General features: G+C 48.5%; 1 protein-coding gene across 1 annotated transcript; it reads right to left on the bottom strand.

Annotated features, from left to right (window-relative positions):
* Positions 1–1,603: 1,603 nt before the first annotated feature.
* Positions 1,604–14,642, bottom strand: IRX6 (iroquois homeobox 6). The gene is made up of 8 exons (XM_044428068.1): positions 14,558–14,642; positions 13,953–14,026; positions 12,077–12,334; positions 9,375–9,490; positions 8,160–8,467; positions 6,815–7,438; positions 2,614–2,722; positions 1,604–1,694 (listed from the first exon to the last, which is right to left on the bottom strand). The coding sequence occupies exons 1-8, from the start codon at positions 14,640–14,642 to the stop codon at positions 1,604–1,606; spliced, it is 1,665 nt and encodes a 554-aa protein (XP_044284003.1).
* Between the last annotated feature and the right edge of the window lie 5,739 nt (positions 14,643–20,381).

Raw genomic sequence — 20,381 nt, 5'->3', positions numbered from 1 at the left:
GACATCGTCAATTTCATATCATCCCAACCAAAATGCTTTTCAGTGGAGACTGTTCACCCGTTCAGTTGTGCGCCATCTGGAATAAACTCATCCAAGGTCGAATAACTTGTGTATTGTGTGCATGTATGACACAATCAGCCTCTAATAGTTTGATTTATCTGAACGGAAGACCTGGCTGCCAACTCTGAGGACCAGGCTGCTATTGCCCCTTCGTTGCCTCCAATCAGCTCATCAATCCCTGCTCAATACCCAGATCGATTCCCCTGATTTATGGAAGCAGAATCCATGGGGCTGTATTGATCACAAGTGATTTACTGTAAAATGTTGACCCCAGTGAACTTGGGGAGAGGCTGGTATTGGGTTGATCTATAGATGACCTCTTAATTAGCACAGCGATTAAATTATGGGCCGGGATGGTAGTCATGTGGGGAACAAAGCCACATTCTTTCCTTGGCCTCAGCTTGGGTTATTAGTCTGTGAAGAAAGTGTTTGGTGACACTTTTAATTAAAGCCCAAGAATACCGAAGGGTGTGCGCCTTTCTGTCAAATCTTTGTCAAGGGCAGTGTTGCTCTTTTAACTGAATTAGAATGATGACCCATTAACAATGGCCTACTTTGCCCATCCCGGAATGTAGTTATTCTCTCCCGGAAGGAAGTGTTATGGCCCCTCTCAACAGGTCAGGCAGACTGAAAGGAAGGGGAGTTCTCATGCTCAGTCCTAAGCCCAAATTCCAGGACCAACCAAGATCAGCCATCTGCGGAGGACCACATAGTCTGGCGAAACTCACAGTCCAGTCCAGAGAGGTTGTGGGGATGAAGCTTGCTCTCGCGCGCGCGCGCGCGCTCTCTCTCTCTCTCTCTCTCTCTCTCTTTCTCTCTCTCTCACACACACACTCTTCTGCCCTTCAAGTTCAACACTTCTGTTTCACAATGCTCATTTGAATATTTTAATTAGAGTTTTTTAAAAATACTTTACATTATATCTTTGTACAAGGACAGAAAATAAACAAACCTGTATTTGCACTATTAAAGAATCCTCTTCAGCATACCAGACAACATGGCTGACAAACACATTTCATTTAAAAATCGCAAATTAGAAGCAAAAGGGTAACAAAAAAGAGTGGTAGGGGAGTGTTTTTGTTTTTGCAAGGATAACAACTGGTCCGCAGAAAATAACCCCTTGTACCCTACACAGATATTTTGAGAAGGAAGGAAGGAAGGAAGGAAGGAAGGAAGGAAGGAAGGAAGGAAGGAAGGAGAGTCCTTTCCATAACCACACTGAAAGTTTGCATTGTACATAGGACATGATCAGTCTACAACAGAGGCCATCTCTTCCCAGAAGTTCAGAAATCATTTGTTGAACCTTCCTAGGATCAAAGGAGTTCAGCTAAACTGGGTGTCCAAGCCCAGCACCTGGAACATGTTCAAATAATATAGCATAGAGAAGTCTGCACACTTGCTTTCCTCTTGGGGTGCAACAGTCTTCATGGAAGTTGTGCATATATAAGAATATATCTTCTCTTTAACCACCTTGAGAAGCTGTAGCTGCAGATCATGCTTCTAAGAGTGCAGAGACAGAAACACACACAGAGAAAGAGAGAATTCACACTGGGCATGAGGGCTGCTGTTCCTGGAAAGCCTTCAAGTTTTGGACCTTCTTGAGATGTTTCACTAACACACTGGGCTCAATGAGCCTATAAGAAAGGAAAGTAACAAAAAGCAACAACAAAAGAAACTTTCATTAGGACCTTTCATAGTAGTGGATGGGATTTATAAAATCAACATTATCAACTGCTCAGAAAGAAACTTACCTTGAGGGTAGGGGTGGGAGTATATTATCAGAGTAATTACAACATAAAAACATACATTTGTTAACCTGTTCTCTTGTATCCTCAAAGGTTAATGCAAATAGAGGTTAATGCTGACTTTAATAATTAAATGAAGACTATCTTAGGCATGCCTGTATTAACCAAATCTTAGTCTGCTGATTGTGCGCGTGTGTGTGTGCACGCACACACACGTGTGCAGATTTATATGGGAGGCTGGTAGGTACAAATGGTTTGACTATGTTGAGAGAAGAAAAAGCAAGTGTTAAATTGCAGATGTGGGACCCCCAGAAAATCATTCTCTACTTTTGAACTTACTGATCAAGTTTACATATAAGAAGAAGCCCGATTTCCTCACAAGCCCTCTGACTGCAGCTGCAGTTTAGAACTGCTGCAGAAGTGAACCATGGCTTGTTTTTGCATGTGAACCCAGCAAGGGTAGGTCGTTGTGGTGGTTAACCTGAAATCCTGAAAGACAGGATGAGCTCTGAGTGGCTTGTTAACCACGCCAACAACCCATCCTCACCATGTCTGCACATAAGAGCAAGTTAAAACACACCCTCCATGTGGATCAAATATTTTAAAGAGTTGCTACCAAAGCAATGAGAAGCTGTATGGGAAATTCGCCTTCTTATAACTTGCAAATTGGGCCTGTATCAAACATGCCCGCTGAACCTGGAGGTGTTGCCAGACAACCTGGCTTGCGACTGGAAATGGTCAGAGGTGGCATCCAACCACATTCTAGACCCAAATGTCTAGACATCTGTTAGCAACTCACCTTTCTCACCTCTTTAGGACTGGTCTGAATGCTGTCCTCAGTTTGTCTTTGTGCTGTCCAAGACAAACTTCACTCAGATCTAGAGAGCCTTGAGTAGTTTTCATGCTTCTCCCAAAGCCTGTTTTAGCAAGAGAGAAACAGAACTAGATTTAGCTGTAACAAAAGAGAAGCATAACCTGATCAGGGTCAGCAGGCATGTTTTCCTCAAAATATTGATGGAGAATACCAAATATTAAACATCAGATTAGATTCAAAAGTGCCTCTTAGCTGTGATCCCTTGTTGGACTTTCATGTTTTCCTTGACACGGATCTCTTCGGCTGCATGCAATCCTGTACCCACTCACCTGCTTGGAAGCCCCATTGAAGCCAAGGCATTTACATCTGGGTAGAAATGCATAGGATGCAGTAATATTGTTGCTGGATTTTGTTTTGCTTGGCTTTTTCCTTGACGGTGTTCTAGTTTTGTTTCAACTGTGAATTATGCATTGCATTTCAATACATTGGACGCCACTCCAAGAGGATGTTTACCTTGAAGTTTCCCACAACTGGTTAATACAAATAAAAGTGTGGAACTGCTTTGAATGTCAATTGTGCATGTGTTTAACAGATTAAGAAATTTGCAACAGCTACCAGAGAGAGAGAGAAAGCATATTTAGAGACAACTTCTCCTTGCAGGTGTCATTTGTGTGTGTCCGTGCAAATGCACACATCTGCAAGTCTTCTTTCAGACCTACTTTCCATTTGTCTGAAAGAAGAATTAACATTTGGACCCTGGGTCCTTTCTTTCCATTCCCCAACAGCCATGGAGCCAATACGGTGACTTTGGGACCCTCTCTGATGCTTGGCCCAACCTACCTTTCAGGGTTGTTGTTGTTGTTGTTGTTGTTATTGTTATTATTAGAACATTTCTATGTTGTGGAGATAAAGTTGACAGCAAGAGCAGGAGAATTATGTAAGCTGCTTTGAGTTTTTTGTGAGAAGAAAGGCGTGATATACATCTAATAAATGTATGACTAGGTGGGATATAAATAACTAGATAAATATGCATAACTAAATAAATATGCACCCAGCCAAAGTATTCTATACTGTTTAGTGGCCATTCCATATGCAACGGTATTCATTCATTTCTATACTGCCCAAAAGCCAGAACTCTCTGGCAGTTTATACAGTCCATTAAAAAAGATGATAAAAATAAAAATATCACAAAATCAGAAAAATATTAAAAAGTTTAAAGCTGCTAAAACAAAGAATAAAGGCAAAGAATAACATCAAAAAGAGTGACTCTGCAAAACACACAGTGATCCTTCTCAAGTCCCTGGTTGGCTGAGTCTTTAAAAGCCACAGGAAATGGGCCATCTTCTCTGGCACTGAAAAGATGGCAGATTCTGTCTCAGCCAGACCACAGGGGGAGCTGATTCCATGGATGGGAGCCACCACAGAGAAAGCCATCTCCCTTGTTGCCACCTCTCACACTGCCTTTGGAGTCGGCCTTCAGTGGGTCCCAGAGGTTGAGCGTAGGGTCTGGGTGGATCATGGCTGGAAGAGGCACGCTAATGTGCATTGTGGTCCTAAACCATGAAAGCTGTTAGAGGTTAGAGCCAGCACTTTGAACTGGGATGCAAGTGGGCTGGATTTACCCTTCCCTGTGCAGATCTCCATGTCCTGGTTATTAATCCACTGGCTCCCCATTGAAGTCCGGGCCCAATTCAAGGTGCTGGTTATCACCTACAAAGCCCTGAACGGCTTGGGAACTGGTTACCTAGAGGAGCGCTTGTGTCCATATATGCCCTCCCACCCCTTGAGATCAGTGGCAGAGGCACTTCTCCGGAAACCCTCCGTGAAAAATATTAGGAGGGTGAGTAACCGGAAGAGGGCCTTCTCTGTGGTGGCGCCCAACTTATGGAACGCGCTTCCCAGAGAGGTCCGCCTGGCACCGTCGTTTCAGTGCCAGGCCAGGACCATTTTATTTAAATGTTATTTTAATTGTTAATGTTATTTATTGATTTTATTGACTTTAAAATTTCGCCAGGATGTCTCCACTATTTTATGCATTTGTATAATGGGATTTATTTATGATTGGAAGCTGCCCCGAGGCTTATGCGAAGGGGGTGGCATATAAGTTGTCTAAATAAGTAAGTAAATAAATAATCTGGCTGCCACATTCTGCCCCAGCTGCAGCTGCTGAACCTTCTTCAAGGGCAGCCAATGTAGAGGACATTGCAATAATCCAGTTCAGAGATCACCAGAGCATCGACTACCAAAGTCAGGCAGTCCCCATCCAGAGAAGGACATAGCTGGGCCACCCACTGAAGCTGGTAGAAGGTGCTCCAAGCCCCCGTGCCACCCAAGACTCGAATGAGAAAGATGGATCAGGCAACACCTCCAAGCTACAAAGCTGCTCCTTCCAGTGGAGTGCAACACCAGCTAGATCCGATCAGACTTTTCCAGTCAACGGACCCCCCACCAGCAGCATCTCAGTCTTGTTTGGACTGAGTTTCAATTTGTTAGCCCCCATCCAGTCCATTCTCATAGCCAGACACTGCTTTAGCACACCCATATCTCAACCTGCTGACAACGAAAAGGCGTGTATCATCAGCACACCAATGGCAGCATACTCCAAAACTCCAGATGACCCTGCTCAGCACAAATATCTATGGGAACGACATTTCTCTTCCCAGCCTGCCTGCCATGAGAGCCATCAGATGACAAACTCTTGGTGCAATCCATTTGGGATCCAAACAGATTCTATGGAACTCCTAGACTGTTGATTTCAGATGGGCACCAATGTTATTTCCTTTTCAGGCAGGATTGGAATCAAATAAAAGACACATTTATGAGGATGTTTGGTCCTATATAGTCCATCAGTACAATGATGCTTTGCTCCAGCTCAAGGAACCCAAGTCTTTTTGGGTCCGTGCACACATTTGTAAATTGGAGAGTCTTGTGGACCTTTGCACCAAAATGCTGCCCGGATGGTCCATTCATAACATGAGATAACAGATCCTGGCCAGTCACAGAACACACATTTCCCAGAAGACAAAGCAGTGAAATTGAAAGGAAAGTCCCTGCCCAAGAATGCAAGTAAAGGCGGAGGTGTGATCTGAACTCCAAAATGCAAAAGCCAAAACAGAAACAAAACTCCAAACTGCAAAAACGAAATGAACCAAACCGAACTGAAACGAAACGAAAAAGCAAAACAACTTCTCTTTGGAGTGAACCAGCTTCTCCATTAAATATTGATCAGGATGGACTGAGAAATAAAATTAAGAGAGGCAATGAACAAGAACATCTTGAGAATGGTCAGTTTACAACCCATGGTCACCATATTGGAACCAGCCATCAAGGAAAGAAGTGTTAACATTCTTATATATGTAAGAACTCCAAAGAAGCAAGTGAATGACTGAATTTAGTAGGTGTTGAATAATGCCCTCAGTGGCACAACACAGTGCTATTCTATTCCTCCCCTGCCCCAGTTCTTCCCACCGTACTTCCTTCATGAGGGCCTGCACAAGTTTCTGTCTACCCATTTTATTCTTATAACAATCCAGCTTGCCTGGGGAGGTTCCCCACCTACAATGCCTAAACGGGACCTCAGTCTGATGAGTTCACTGGGACATGCAAGCCTTTTGACTTGCTTCATTCACAGGTCTCAGAAATTGATTTTAAACTGATATGAATTTAAGGGAGATAAAGATCACTACTACAAGCCCAGATTGAAGGCCCATCTGCTTGCGAATAGAGTTAGATGGATTCTGAGAGTGAGATGGATTAATTAAATCAAGGAAGGCACAGCCTTGAGTTTACAAAAGCTGAGCAGGACTTCAAAGACAGATCATTTGCAGAGGGGTGCAGTCATTCACAGGCCCACCATAACTCGGACACAGCTTAACAGTGCATCACAACAACTATTTACAAATAAAGTTAGAATTCAGGTGTACCCAAAACTACTCCAAGGGGAACAGTCATTTCTATTGATATTGCTGTATTGAAGGATTTTTGTTTTGGGGAATGGGAGGTGAAGATCAACAAAAAATGGGAAAGAAAGACATTAGGTGGGGAAATTGTATGAATATGGGGGGGGGGGGGTCAGAGAATGGCAGAGAATTGAATGCTCTTGGACAGCATTGGTGGAATTTCTGACTGTTCCTTTGACCAGAATGAGTAGTGCATCTGATCGGGGGAAGAAGGGAAAGTCAAGGTGGATATCTACCTTCAGTTCCTGCTGCATATTGACAGGTGTCCCCCAGCATAGGGTATGAAGCATAGTTTAGTGAAATAGACTGCAGGTTGAAGGTAGAGTTCTTAAAGATCTTGGTTTGCTGGGCCAGCTCCTCCAAGGTCTTGTCATGCATGGGTTGAGTCCGCACAAGACTGCCCGAGGGCCTCCCCTCGCCGCATTGTCCGCCACCACCAGGGGGCCTCCCCCTGAGCACCAAACAGTCAGGGCTGTCCGTCCGTTGAGCAGGATGGGTGGTGGGCCCCACAATCACATTGGCCCCTGCTGTATGGGCTAACGACCAGATCCTGGGCTTCTCCGGGACTTCATAGCATAGGCCTTGAGTTCCAAGGTTGCCCACCAGTGTGCTCCCCTTGTGGCCAAAGAGGTCCCCTGCGACGGCCGAGTCACCCTTGGCACAGGGGAAGGCATGGAAATGGCTGAGCGGGGTCAGGGTGCAGCGGCTCTTCTGGGACTCGGCCAAGGTGCCCCCGATGATCAGGCCTTCTTGGAGGAGATGCTTTGGCTCCACTTCCCTCTTCATCTCTGGCTCCTCCTCCTCTAGGTCCTCCAGATCACTCAGCCGTAACTCCTTTTCCTCCTTGCAGCTTTTGTGGTCTGCATTGTGGATTAAAATCAGGAGCAGGGAAAGAAAGGTGGGTGTAGAGAGGCAAGACAACAAGCAACTTCACTTATCGGCTACTCCTTATGACACAAGATAGAACAGCATAAACCATCTTGGTTCCTCAGAAGAGGAAAAGGCAGAACTTCATAATTAATAAGCACAATGCTTCCACTCCCTGGCCTCATATATGCAAATTAGGGCAAAAAAAAAAAGCCTTATCACAAGAAGAGGAAAAATAAGAACATTAAAGACTGAAATGGCTCCATCTCTGGAAGGACTAAATGTTTCCCATATCCTCAATGCCCTAAAAATACACCAAATACTCAAGAGTATTTTATACTAATTGGGAAGGGCAAGATTATGATCCCTGCTTTACAGAAGCTTCATCAGCCATCACATGTTCATGAATCTCCACGTTCAGCTGGAGGTTCAGGTCTCTAATTCTGGAACAAACCCATGGGAGAAAGGTCACCTGCAAAAGTCACCTTGCATAAGTGCTTAGGAACGTTCTTAAACATGCACGTGTACTTATCTGAGAGGGTGTTTCTAAACCCTGTTTGTGGGTCTCTGGGAAACATCTGGCTGACCTGATTTTGAGAGCAGTGTGCTGGACAGTCTTGCAGTCAGATCCAGGTCGACTCTGCATAGGTATCCTTTTTTCCTGGAAATTAGTTGCCCATTATTCAAACAATGGTCTTTCTGTTCCAACCCTACCTTTGTCTTCGTTTTCACTGCCACAATCTTCTTCGTTCCTTCTACTGTCGTCTCTCCTCTCTTCTCCTACTTTGTTTTTGGGAGACCAGGTCATCTTGTTCTCCTTCTTGAGCCGCCGCCGGGCGTTGGCGAACCAGGTGGAGACCTGCGTGAGGGTCATCTTGGTGATGATGGCCAGCATGATCTTCTCGCCCTTGGTCGGGTACGGGTTCTTGCGGTGCTCATACAGCCACGTCTTCAGGGTGCTGGTGGTCTCCCGGGTAGCATTCTTGCGCCTGGCTGAGCTGCTGAAGTCCACCGTTCCATACCTGGCCAGGGTCATACAGAGGAACTGTGAAGAGAACTTGGGCAGGGAGGGCTGGAAGCTATGGAGCTCTGCAGATGGTTCTGCAATCTCAGAATGAATCGGTCGTCTCTGTAACTAGGGGACTATGCAATAAAGACCCTGGCTGGCGAGGAGAGGCAGGATTGGTGCCACGTGTAGGCATCCTTGAGCCCCCCCTCCAGCAGGCGTGCATAGTCCCAAGTCCCTTGGCTTGCTCTTCTGCTTCCCCACTGAGACCTGATAGTTCACTACCTATTGTTTTGACCCCCAGGGTGGAAGGTGGGTTTTAGGACCTGGACTTGTGCTGATCCCACTCTAGAGTAACAAACTAGGGTTGGGGCCTTGCTGCTTAGGCACACATTGAAATCCCTGTCTGTTTTGGTCTCCATCTCCATCATCTCCATCATCTCCACCTCCATCTCTTTCTTCAACCCTATCTTCTTTCTGATATGTTTTATTTGGGACTCTCCCATTTCCTTATGTATTACAATTCTACTTACCTCCTGCTTTTTTTCCCCTTCAAGGAACCCAGGGCACCTCCCTGAAGCCTCCTCTCCATTTTATCCTCACAACAACCTTAGGAGGCAGACTGGCCAGAAAGTCAGTGACTCGTGAAAAGCCACCGGTTGCACTTGGTGGATAAACCTGGGCTAGATCCAGCACTCTTACTACTAGACCACGCTGGCTCACTTGGATTGGGTCCTTCCTTCAGTGCACTGCAGGCATGTCTAGCACTGCAGTCCCTCTGGCTGACTCTCCTGCAGAGCTAGAGAGATTCGCCAGATTGCCTGGCCTTAAAACACGCCAAGGGCCACGAGCGACCAGCAGGGCAGGATGAAGACTGCTGGGGAGCTGAAGTGCTTGGCTCACCTGCTCAAAGTGCCAGTTACCTGTCGTACTGGTACTGCCCAAAGGAATGCTCATAGGTGTAGTAAGCAGTCGCTCCAGGCTGCGCGATCCCTGCGTGCAAAGCGGAGGAGCTATCCTTCATCTCATACTGAGGATTCTATAAAAGAGAGGAAAAGCAATTTCAGGTTCTGAAACACCCTCCCTGCTCCCCAGTCTGCTCATTCGGGACAGCAGGAATCCCAACTAAGCATGAGCAACAGCTGTGTGGAACGACCTTTTACTCTGGAGTAATTCCATTTACATTTGGAAGCATGAACGGGGTCCAGACTGCCCTCTGTGGTATGCTTTTCTGGGACCAAGTCCTAGTGAGAATTACTTTGGAGTAAGTACAGATAGGCTTGTACCATGGCTGGCCACAAGTTCCTGAGACCTGTGTCCTCACCTGGACACCAGCAAAGATTTTTTCTTTTAAATTACAGGACTTGTCTCCACTCCTTTCACACATGCACAGTTCTCGTGTTAGCTGCCAGTTCCACAATGCAGTCCTAAGCCTACAATCTGAGAAACACTTCAGGGAATCAGACTCCCTGAATGCGTCTGTACTTTCCTCCAAGTAAACAAACACAGGCCTGCATTGCTAAAATCTTTCCCATCTTATGTGCCAAGTGTCACTCAGTTCCCTGGCTGTACTCCAGCCTGCTGGTGCATTTGATTGTGTGTGTGTTTGTGTAAAATCTGAGTGTTTGGACACAGAGCTGGTGCTGCAGCACAGGGCGTGTTCTATTTCGAATGAGTTTTCCCTGAGTTTTGGAAACTCCCTGCATCTTGATAGATCCAAGAGAAGAGTTGAAATACTAGTTAGATGTAGCCCAACTACCTTGAATCCGGGACTCTGTAAGCACATGTAGAATTTTGCTCTGCATACCTGAGCAACCAGGCTGGCTTTAAAAGGGGGGTGGAGAGTCTGCTAGAGGGGAGGTAGGCTAGCCATGGGCTTTTAGCCATAGCCTAGCCCCAAAAGCATGCCTAAGGGCACCAGTTCCTGAATGCTGCATCCTAAGAACTGACCCAACAGGGATCTTATGTTCTTAGTGAGCTTCTCTCCCCTTTCCCCCTTCCTTCCCTTCACCCCCTTTCCCTTGCTGCTAGAATATACATGGTAAGCGATTTGGGAGCAGCAATCAGGCTGAGATTTTTGCAGTATAACTATTGATAGTATTGTAAGTCCAGAGGGCAGGGATGGGGTTACACAGGTCTGATATACCTCAGGATGGAACCCATGTTTACCCTTCACTGGGAAATGGTTCCCATGAAACTCAACGGCATCTCCTTCTGGGCGGACTTGAGTCGATTCGAGCAGGAAGAATGGCTAACTTGGGTGTTTCATTTGCAGCCTCCCAAGGAAATCCCACATCATGCCCTGGAGCTTACTTCTAGGTAAACCTGGATAGGATTGGAGCCATGAACCTGGATTCTGTGTGTATGCTAGGAGAAAAGTTCTACAGAGTTCAGCAAGGCAGACCCCTCACACGCACATACTCAGACACGCAAGATCCCTGAGTAAAACTGCACAGCTGCCTCCTTGCCCGTCCAGGATCAAAAGAAGCATCTGCAAGTTCAACCCAGAGTATAATGCGTGGGATTGGCTCCTGAGTCCCTAATCCCAAACAGGTTTACTCAGAAGTGGGTCAGAAGTGGGTCCTATGGATTCCAGCAGGATTTTCTGCAGTGCAAGTGTGCTCCAAGCAGTTAAGGATGGGCTGCAGGAGGGAAAAGAGACAGATTTTACTTCCCAGCCTGACTTGCAATCCTATGCAATTTCCTCAGATAATTCTCTCCCGAATTCAGTGGGATTCACTTCTGAGTAAGCACAGGAAGTTTTCTTTTAAGCAAATCAAACCATGGCCCAGTCAATAGGGAGTGGGAACTGCTCTCCAGGGATGGGCAGGAATTTTTCCAGTCCTGCTTGGAGATGCTGAAGCCAAAGATGTGGGGTTCCCCTCAATTTTCTATGCCCCCCTTTCCTTTAACCTCCAAATACATCTTTAAAATGCATTTTTATATTTTAAGGGTCTGCAAACCGGCTGAACCATCTGCCCTCACCCCCAGTTCCTCTGGCCCAAGAACATTTGTGTGAGCTGCTGGCCTGGACATTTTAAATGCAGCTGGACCCATCTTCCTGCACATACCTTAGCACTGTCCTACCCCCATGCTCCTGAGGTGCCTTGCATGCATTTGTCACAAATATTTATTAATTTCATTTCTCTGTCCTCCACAAGCAGAAGCTCCCTGGGTGGTTTATACAGCCCATCCATTCAGATGATAAAAGACACAGTAAAACATCACAAATCAGGAAAAATATTTAAAAATTTAAAACAACCAAATAACAAGGAATAACAAAAAAAGAGAGACTTTAAGAAACACCTGGCAAGTCCTGTCAAAGGAGAAGCTTAACCTGGCTACAAAAGCATGCGGATTCAGTCCCTGCCAGGCTTCAGTGGAGAGGTTGCACCATGGATGGGGCCACCACTGAAAAAGCCCTCCCCTCGTTGCCACCCTCCTCGCTGCCCTTGGTGTTGGCACCCAGAGGAAGGCCAGAAGGCTGAGCAAAGCATCTGGATGCACCTACACGCTGCGTTATCTTTGGTACCCAGTGAGCGCAAAGATGCTCTCGAGGTCTGAGCATCCCCGCGCCAACAGGACTAGCGCCCGGCTCATCCAGCGTGGGAACCGAGTCACTCACCAGCGAGCCATAAAGAGCCGAAGTCTCCGCGCCGTACGGGAGGTAATTGGCGTAGCCCTGGCCGGCCGCGGCGGCTGCGTAGGGAGAGCTGTACATGCCCAAGGCCGCATTCAGATCCGTCCTGGAGGTCGCCAAGAGCCGGTTCTCGTAGGAGGGGCAGCAAAGCGTGGCCGTCTGAGAAGATCCCGAGGAGGCGTCCGACACGGATCGGGACCCGGAGTCGCAGCGAGTGGCGCCGGGGCTGGCTGAGACGAAAAACTGGGTTTAAGGAGAGAAAAGTGAGAGGGTGAGCGCGCGGGGAGAGGAGCGAGCGCGCGCGCGCGCGCGGTGCGGGGGCCGCGCGTCGCTTGGAAAGCCCATGCGGGGCGGGGGCGGGGGGGGCAGGGTCCTGAGCCCCCAAACCGGTGCAGCGCGCCTGCCAGGAAACCTGCTTGCTGAAACCTGGCTGGCCGAAGGAGCTAAATTCAGCGGAGGCTGGGAGGAAATGGAGAGCAGGAGCGGCCGAAGGAAGCGAGCATCCCTCGGACGCGGCGAAGGAGAGCGAAGCCCGCATCCCCGACCGACCCAAGCCCAGATTTACCCCAGAACTCCCATCACGGATGCCAAGGAGGGCGGGAGAAGAGACGCAATTGCCCACCCTGACAATCCAAAGGAAAATCTTAGAAGACCCCGCCACCTCCTTAAATTGTCGGGGGGGGGGTGTTGCAGGTGTAGTATTATATTAAAGCTTCCTGTTTCATTCACGGGGGCGGGAGGTTACACGGAGGAAGTAGCCAAGTGAAATGGCATCAGACAGGCGATGACAAACGAAGCACAGTTCTCTTTCTAAAAGTCCAGAAGCGAACTAGGAATCGGCTTTTAAAAAGGAGGCAAACATATAAGAAAGATGTGTTCATTTACCCATTATTCCAGGTGCGTTAATAATCTCACCGGGAAACAAATAAGGGCTCGGGAATTAAACAGCAGTCCAAGAATCTTGCCTAAGCATATCTGATCAACTGCGTAAATGTATTATTTACTATATTTGCAGTAAATCTCGCTCCCATTTCCCTTCTCTTTCTTTCTCTCTCACACACACGTGTTCGAGAATTCAATAACTTTGATGAAACAGAACGCAATGGGAGAAAATGTTTACTCAGAAGTAAATGCCGTTTTAGGCTGGCATATCCTGCCCGGAAATGTGTGCCCATCGCTTTAGGTTATTGCTTCGCAACCTTAGCAATAAAGTCGTTCGGCAGAAATCAATGATGTGCAAACGCTTTGGTGTTGCTGATAAAAGTTTAGGTTCCAGTCGTCCCGATGAAGCGCCCTAGGGTCAGCTCAGAAGGCAGGGAAGGGGGTACAAAACTGATCTCCCCAAGTCGTGCTTTCCAGACCAACCCTCTTCCTGAAGAACCCCACTCTAAGGACTGCCAGCCCAAGGACACCCCCTGCATTTGGAAATCAAGAACAGATTTGCAGATGAGATGAACGTCAGGATTGCTTTCACGTGCCCTCCTTGCACACGCAGGAACGAGTGACTTGCTTCGCCTGCAGTCCAGTCACTGGTGGGGTGAGAGATGGAATTAGGGGCTGAAGGACTTTCCTGGGAGCCCGTCCCGTTCGCATCAGCGGGATTCACTTCGAAACCTACCTGGGCGAGACCCCGTCCACGGTGCGCGAGCATTCGGGTTCATTCAGAAGCGCAACGCTCCGGAGAGGAGAGCGCGACGCAGCTTCTCCTCCAGTCATTTACACACAAACAAGCAAACAGCCCGCGAACCAAGAAACGCGAACGGAGCTTTGAGAAAAGGAGACGGAACACACCTGCACTCGAAGGACACGCCACATGCCGCCCCCCCCCAGCTCTCCACTCCCCCAAAAGTGAAGGACTTACCTGAGAAGACGTGCTGTAAGGATAGCCGAGCTGCGAAAAAGACATAGCTGCTTTCCAATTTTTCGTTTGTTTTGCTAGGCTGGATTTTATTTTATTTTATTTGCGGGGGGGGTGTTCTTGGAATAGAGGTTTGGTGACCCCCTCCCCTCCCAAATCCTGTGTCCCTGAGTCTTCACCCCCTCCTTCCAACGTCCTCACACCCCATCTGCCCTCTCCCTCTTGATGGCCATTAATTATTGTTGCTGTTCTTAATTATGTCTCCTCTTCCCCCCCCTCCCCCATCCCACCAGCCTCAGTGATACAGGATCGCAAGCGGTCATCTGCGATAAGAGGCTTACCGCTCGGACCGGAGGCCCCCCCCGTCCCCACCCCCTCCTCCGCCTCATCCTGACGTTCCTGGAAAAGAATAGTGCAAATTGGGGATCATTTTTGGATGGCCAAGGAGAAAAAGGATCCGTGGGAATGTGTGTGCCCCCAAAAGAACATGAGTTTCGCCGGGAAGGCAAGGAGAGGGGTTGTTGGAAAGAAATTGGTGATGGAGGGGTGATCGTGATGGGGGGGGGCGGAGACGTCAAGGCCGGCGAGCTCTCGAGGAGTGGGCTTGCTCGCTTTTGCCTCTGCGCTCGGGTCCTCGAGCGCGATCTGAGCAGGAGTGACGTCAGCAGTAATCCCGAAATCTTTGCCAATCATCTCGGAAGATCTTTAAGATGCGCCCGACAACACTTGTTTCGCCTTGGCTTTAATGTGGCGTTCCGGGGCGCCAAAGGCAAGGCTGCTGCCCTCCCTGACGCAGCTGAGCTCGTGGGGGGCGGAGGAGGAAGGGTTAAAGCCGGCTTTCCCCTTTCTCCCCCACCACCACCACCTGAAATGTGTGCTTGCTTGCTTGCTTCTCTCTCTCAACCCCCCCCCCACATTAACCCCATCCAAAACTGCAGTCGAGAAAACAAGGGGCATGATTACCCCCCCCCGCCCGCTTACTGCACGACTCCCAAAACAAGGCCACCGCCTAAATGCAAAGGGACACTCCACCCCCTTTCCTTCTCCCTCGTCTCAGCCCGTCTTTCCTCCTTTTTCAATCGTCCCCCACTTCTGTTTGCCTTAACCAACCCAATTGCCCATGAGGAATGAGGGATCTGGAGAAAATGGGGGTTGGCCGCCTGCAGCCACCACCCACCCAAATATGGCACCTTCCCTGGGAGCAAGGGACATCTCAGACCTCTTTAGGGTGCCTACACGCGCGCCCGTATTCAGACGTGATTGCCCTGGAGTACGTCCTCACCATTGCCCTCAGTAAGATTTGCGTCCTCACCATTGCACTCAGTAAGATTTGCTTCTGATTAAATGCGGATTGGATGGTGGTCTTCATCTTTTCTCCTCCTCACTTTCTCTCCATTCAGAATAAACTGCATGGATTTTACCAGGGCGTGAAGACACTTCTTCCCCAACACGGTCAACTCCAAAGCTTCACGGCCCAGTACAGAGGGGTGCAGAATCTATTCCAGTTCACTCTCAGAGGGACAGGTAGCTAGCCACAAAATGATGACAGGCCCGGGCGCTTGTCCCTGCTGGACACTGCAAAAGTGGCAGAATCAAATGAAGGAGCCGGGTGGCAAGGGAAGGAAGACGCATGAAGAAGGGCCTTTAGTTGTAACCATCCCTCTTATATTTTCCTTTGCGTATAAATATAGATTGCAAACTACCTGGGTCAGAAACCTTGCGTTGTCATCTGCGACTCAGCAATCATTATGATTGCTAAAAGTCAGTGCTTCTGCCTCCTACCTCCTTAACTCTTCTCTATCCATCACAACAAAGAGCACAAATAATGAAGGTACAAATCAATTTTGTAGCACCTGCATCTCCAAGAGCTTTAATTCTGTGGCTACAGGCAGGCAGGTGTTGGCTTGCCTTTCAATATGGATCTGGATATTTTTCTTCCCATCCCTACAACCCCACGACCTGCCTCCAGTAGCAGTCGCACTTTATGATCTTCTGAACGGACATATCTACCGCTCTAGATATGCAGTAAGGGCTGAAGGCATTCTCCATGCAGGTCTGGGGCTGGCCTGAGCTAGGAAGGGAGACCACTGGGAGCCGCTTGGAGCTTCACCATGGGAGAAAGGTGAGACATAAAGAAATCAATAACGTAGATGGCACTTATTTTAAGGCAGGGTGTTGCTCGAAAAGACATTCTCTCTCTGATGCTGTTGGGGGTGCAAGGCATTTTCACAGACACATGTGTCCCCGGAATGAATTTTTCTTCTGCAGAAAAGAAGGAAAAGCCCTGGGTGTTTATGAACTGAACGTCACTGTTGGAAGATCCCACAGAGAGGACTGCTCGGATGTTAGTCGCTTGCAGCACACCAAGCGTCCTGCAACAGCATAAAATGCACAGGGATGAGTGGACGATGAGCCATGTTGTTCAGGACGTGTCTGCTCAGAAGTAAGCCCCTTGTTGATCAAGCGGACTTACTCCTAAGGAAACACGTTCAGGACTTCAGCCTAAGACACTAGAATTCTGGTCACGCTGCTGTGGGGAAAAGATCTCTCCTGAACCAGAGCAAGGCTCCCTGGTGAACTACAACGCATAGGATCCAGCTTTCTTTGTGTGTGCTTGACTGTGTGCATTGGGGCTCCTGATACCCCCCCCGCAAAGTTGATTAATCTTGTCTGCTTTAAAATGTGAGTTGATTCATTCATAGATGTGTGCATTTGAGTATTAGTAAAGCAATACCAGTGGGTAGAGATGTGACAAAAACCTGCTTTGTTTTTGAGACAATGCATGACAGGGACATTGTCACGGAAGTCGCATTTCTCTCTGTCTCTCACACGGAAAGGCAGGAAGTCTCTAAGATGGGCGGCTGCCTTGTTTGTTTGTTTTGCATTTTGAAGAATTTGCATTCAGTATGATTAAAGTTTTCTGCCTGATTGATTGGAACATCTTTGCACTTGGTTCAAATACACAGAGATTCTCTTTCTCGCGCGCGCACACACGCGCGTGCGCGCCATATAAACAGAGTGTGCTTTAAGGTGCCACAGGACTCTTCGTTGATTAAAGGGATGGAAAATGGGTGTTTCTTAGTGTAACCTTCCCCAAGGAAGGCGCAGAAGGGTGTGGGGGGGTGTCCGTGCATTGCAGCAAAATCAAAAAGAAAAATTATTATGTGGCATAAATATGGATCAATGCCTCCTTCACCAGGGGCACAGGGAGTGTTCCCTTAGACTGACACATGTGTGCGCCTGCACACACACACAGGTGCGCATGGGAGATCAGAAGCAAGTTGAGCTGAGCAGGACTTAGTCTCAGTTAAGGGTGCGTAGGATTGCCCTCTCATCTGTTCTAGCCCCGCGCACATTTGGACGCGCGCGCGCGCGCACACACACACACACACACACACACACACACACACACAGAGGTACCCTGTCCGGGGAAAGCAGAGAGAATGAAATGCTCACAGGAGACCATCAAGGAAGAGAGCAGGGATAAAACACCTCCGAGAAGCAAGGAGACAGTCCCGCGGAGGGGGGGGGGGCTGGCTGTCCAGCTGTTAGCCCCCAATTCAGATCAACCCTATCACGTCTGGAGGTCCACTTGTTCCACACCCTGCCCCAGACTTCTGCCTGCCTGCCTGCCTGCCTGCCTCACTCTGCCAGCCACATCTGGATCAGCGGTTTCCTTCCTTCCCTGAGTCTATCTGCAATTCTGCATCCGTGGTCCAGTGACCCCCCTCCCCGCCTCAGTTCTCCCGCCGTCCAATAAAGGAAGGCCTTAATCAGAATCCGGAGAAATGGACCCAATAGACAGAAAATTGCGAGGGTGGGTGGGAGGGAGGGGGAGAGAGGGGGGACACTGACAGATCAATGGTAAGATGATTGATGGCTGCCTGGAGACCAGCCTGCCCATTAGCACTGGTGCGTAATTGCCTCAATTAACAAATGGAAGGCCCTCGTTTAACCAGTCAGCTTAACACGCTTACTTGCCATCTCTGTAAGAGCTGGCACGGAAAGGGTCTCCCTCTCGCTCGCTCTTTCTCTCTCTGTATACTTCTGCAGATGAAAGCAAGCAGGAGCTTTTCCGGAGGTACATGTGATAAAAGACTCAAGACCTAGTTCTGGATTGTCTGTGTGCTCTTTTCCTGACTCTAGGAGAAAAAAAGCATCAGTTACTCTCGACTCTCTTGCTTTTGGAGTCCGTGAGAGAAACACAGCGCTTCTTCCCGAGTCTCTCTCTTTGCAAATTCGGAACAGGTTGCACGTGTACACACGCACACACGAGTTATTCCGGAGTCTCTCTTCCTAGGCGGGCATGTCCAAACGCAAATCAGGAGTTCTTTCCGCCTATTGCTGGGACTGCGTTCCCACGTCCAGGGCGACCGGCGCTTTCCGGCGCAAGCTCTTCCTCCCGGTGCGCGCACGGAAACCAACACCAAGAATGTCGCCCGACTAAGTGATGTCAGGCACAGTAACAAACCGTCAACCGTCGCTCCCTTCGCCGCAACGGATCAAGGCCTGCTTTTGTTCTTTCGTTTGGTTTGTCCTGACTTTTTTCCTCTCTGACATCCTCATCTTCAGACCCCGCATCCCCAGTGCCTGATCTGTGACACTTCAAATGCCCGCAGCAAAGCTGGCGCACACGCGCATACAATCGCGTGCACACACACGCACTCGGCTCGCTAGCAGCTCAGTTGGAGTGGGCGGCTTTTGGTGCTGGGCCTTGGCTTTATCCTCCCCTGTAGCTCCGCGGAGAAGGAGAACCAAGAGAAAAGCTTGGGCGAAGGGTGTGCGAGCGGGACAATCTTTTCTGTTGCCTGCTCGGAAGCGATGGAGGCGCAAAATGCTAACCATAAAAAGGGGTGGGGGGGGGGAGAAAAAAAATCCGGGAAAGAAGTGCAGTTGCCCAGTCCCTCTAAGGGTGGCGCTAGAGAGCCGCGAGAGAAGCCGTATCTCTGATCAAGTCTGGATCCAGATTAGAAGAGGGGGAAGCTAGGAAGCCTTCGTCCTTCTTCAGCTAGCCAAAATAGCGGAATAAGAAGGCTGCTTCTGCAGGGGATGCAATACTCTCAATTGCAAAATCTCTCTGCTCCCATATTCTCTCGGTGCTTTGCACATTCCCCTGAAAACTTTGTGAACTCTGGGCTGGGACCCTTTCCGGATCTGTCCTTCTCCCTATTGCATGGGGGGAAATTCTTCCTTCAATCCCTGGCCTGTTTTACCTTTCCCAGAAAGCATATTCTTCTGTTGCAGATGGATGTGGCAGTAATGTTAAATATGCCTGCAATGTTGCATGTACTAATCGGGTTAACTGGTATTTTTAGCAACTGCTTTTGCAGAGAGGGAACATGAATTTTCCTAGCTGTATGCCGACAGGCGTCTTCGCCATTGAGTTTGCGGGGCAGGCTTGTTCTACAAAAGGTTTCTCCAGCTGGGGTCAGAACTTGCAACAGCCTCAGCCTGGCAGGAGATGGCAAGAGCTGTCATTTAGCACAGCTGGCAGGGAGAAGGCTACTCCCGGGGCTGGAAGTGGGCCCTGCGTTCTACCGTTTGCTGCTTCCCTCTGCCCCCCGTGATTAATTGCATGCTGCCCACAAGTGGAATGGAGGCAAGACCTCCCCATAAAAGCTAAACCCTTAGGGTGTAACATGATGCATGCTTAGCCTGAAAAATGGCCCATGTCTCTTCACATTCCACAACCTGGCTGGCTGGCTGGCAGCATTGCTGTCATTATGTGCCGTCAAGTTGTCTCTGACTTGTGATGACCTGTGGATGGAAGCCCTGCAAAAGGTCCTGCCCATGACATTTCCATTCAAGGCTGCAGCTTCCTTGATGGATCTCGCATTTGGCCTTCCCTTCATCTTCTGCCTTCACCTTTCCCTAGCAGGATGGTCTTCTCCAGGGAGTCTTGCCTTCTACAATGTGTCAGAAGTATGAGAGACTCATTTTTGTCACTTTTGCTTCTAGAGGTTTGATCTGATTTGATCTAGGGTCCACTTGCTTGTCCTTCTGCCAGTCCAGGATATTCACAAAGTCTTCCAGCACCATGGTTCAGATGTTTCACTTTTCACCCTGTGGTATTTGTTCACTGCCCAGCTTCTTCACCCAAGAACTGCGGTTGTGAATGCAATGGTTTGGGTGATGTCACTCTCTTACATGCTTCAAGAAGCCAGCAAGTGCCTACCTCTGTGATTGTGTGCGTGTTTGGATGAAAGGAATGGCTGCTTCACGATAGCAACAAATTAGGAATATGAAACAAAAGGAAGTGAACTAGCAAGCAAGAATTCTGTTCTCATCTGGACCCAAGGATGATGTGCATTGTGATCTCCCTCATCATCCTGACCCCACAACTTTCTCCGATAGGTCCAAGCAGGTATATGAGGGAGAGGATGATTATTCTGGTAACCTGGCCCAGTCCTTTTAGTTTGTAGGTTGGCACCG

This window comes from Varanus komodoensis, unplaced genomic scaffold (genome assembly GCF_004798865.1).
Source record: "Varanus komodoensis strain SLA01 unplaced genomic scaffold, ASM479886v1 scaffold19, whole genome shotgun sequence".
Classification (NCBI taxonomy): Eukaryota; Metazoa; Chordata; class Lepidosauria; order Squamata; family Varanidae; genus Varanus; species Varanus komodoensis.
The sequence above is the reverse complement of the archived record's forward strand: the minus strand, read 5'-3'. Positions and strand labels throughout refer to the sequence as shown.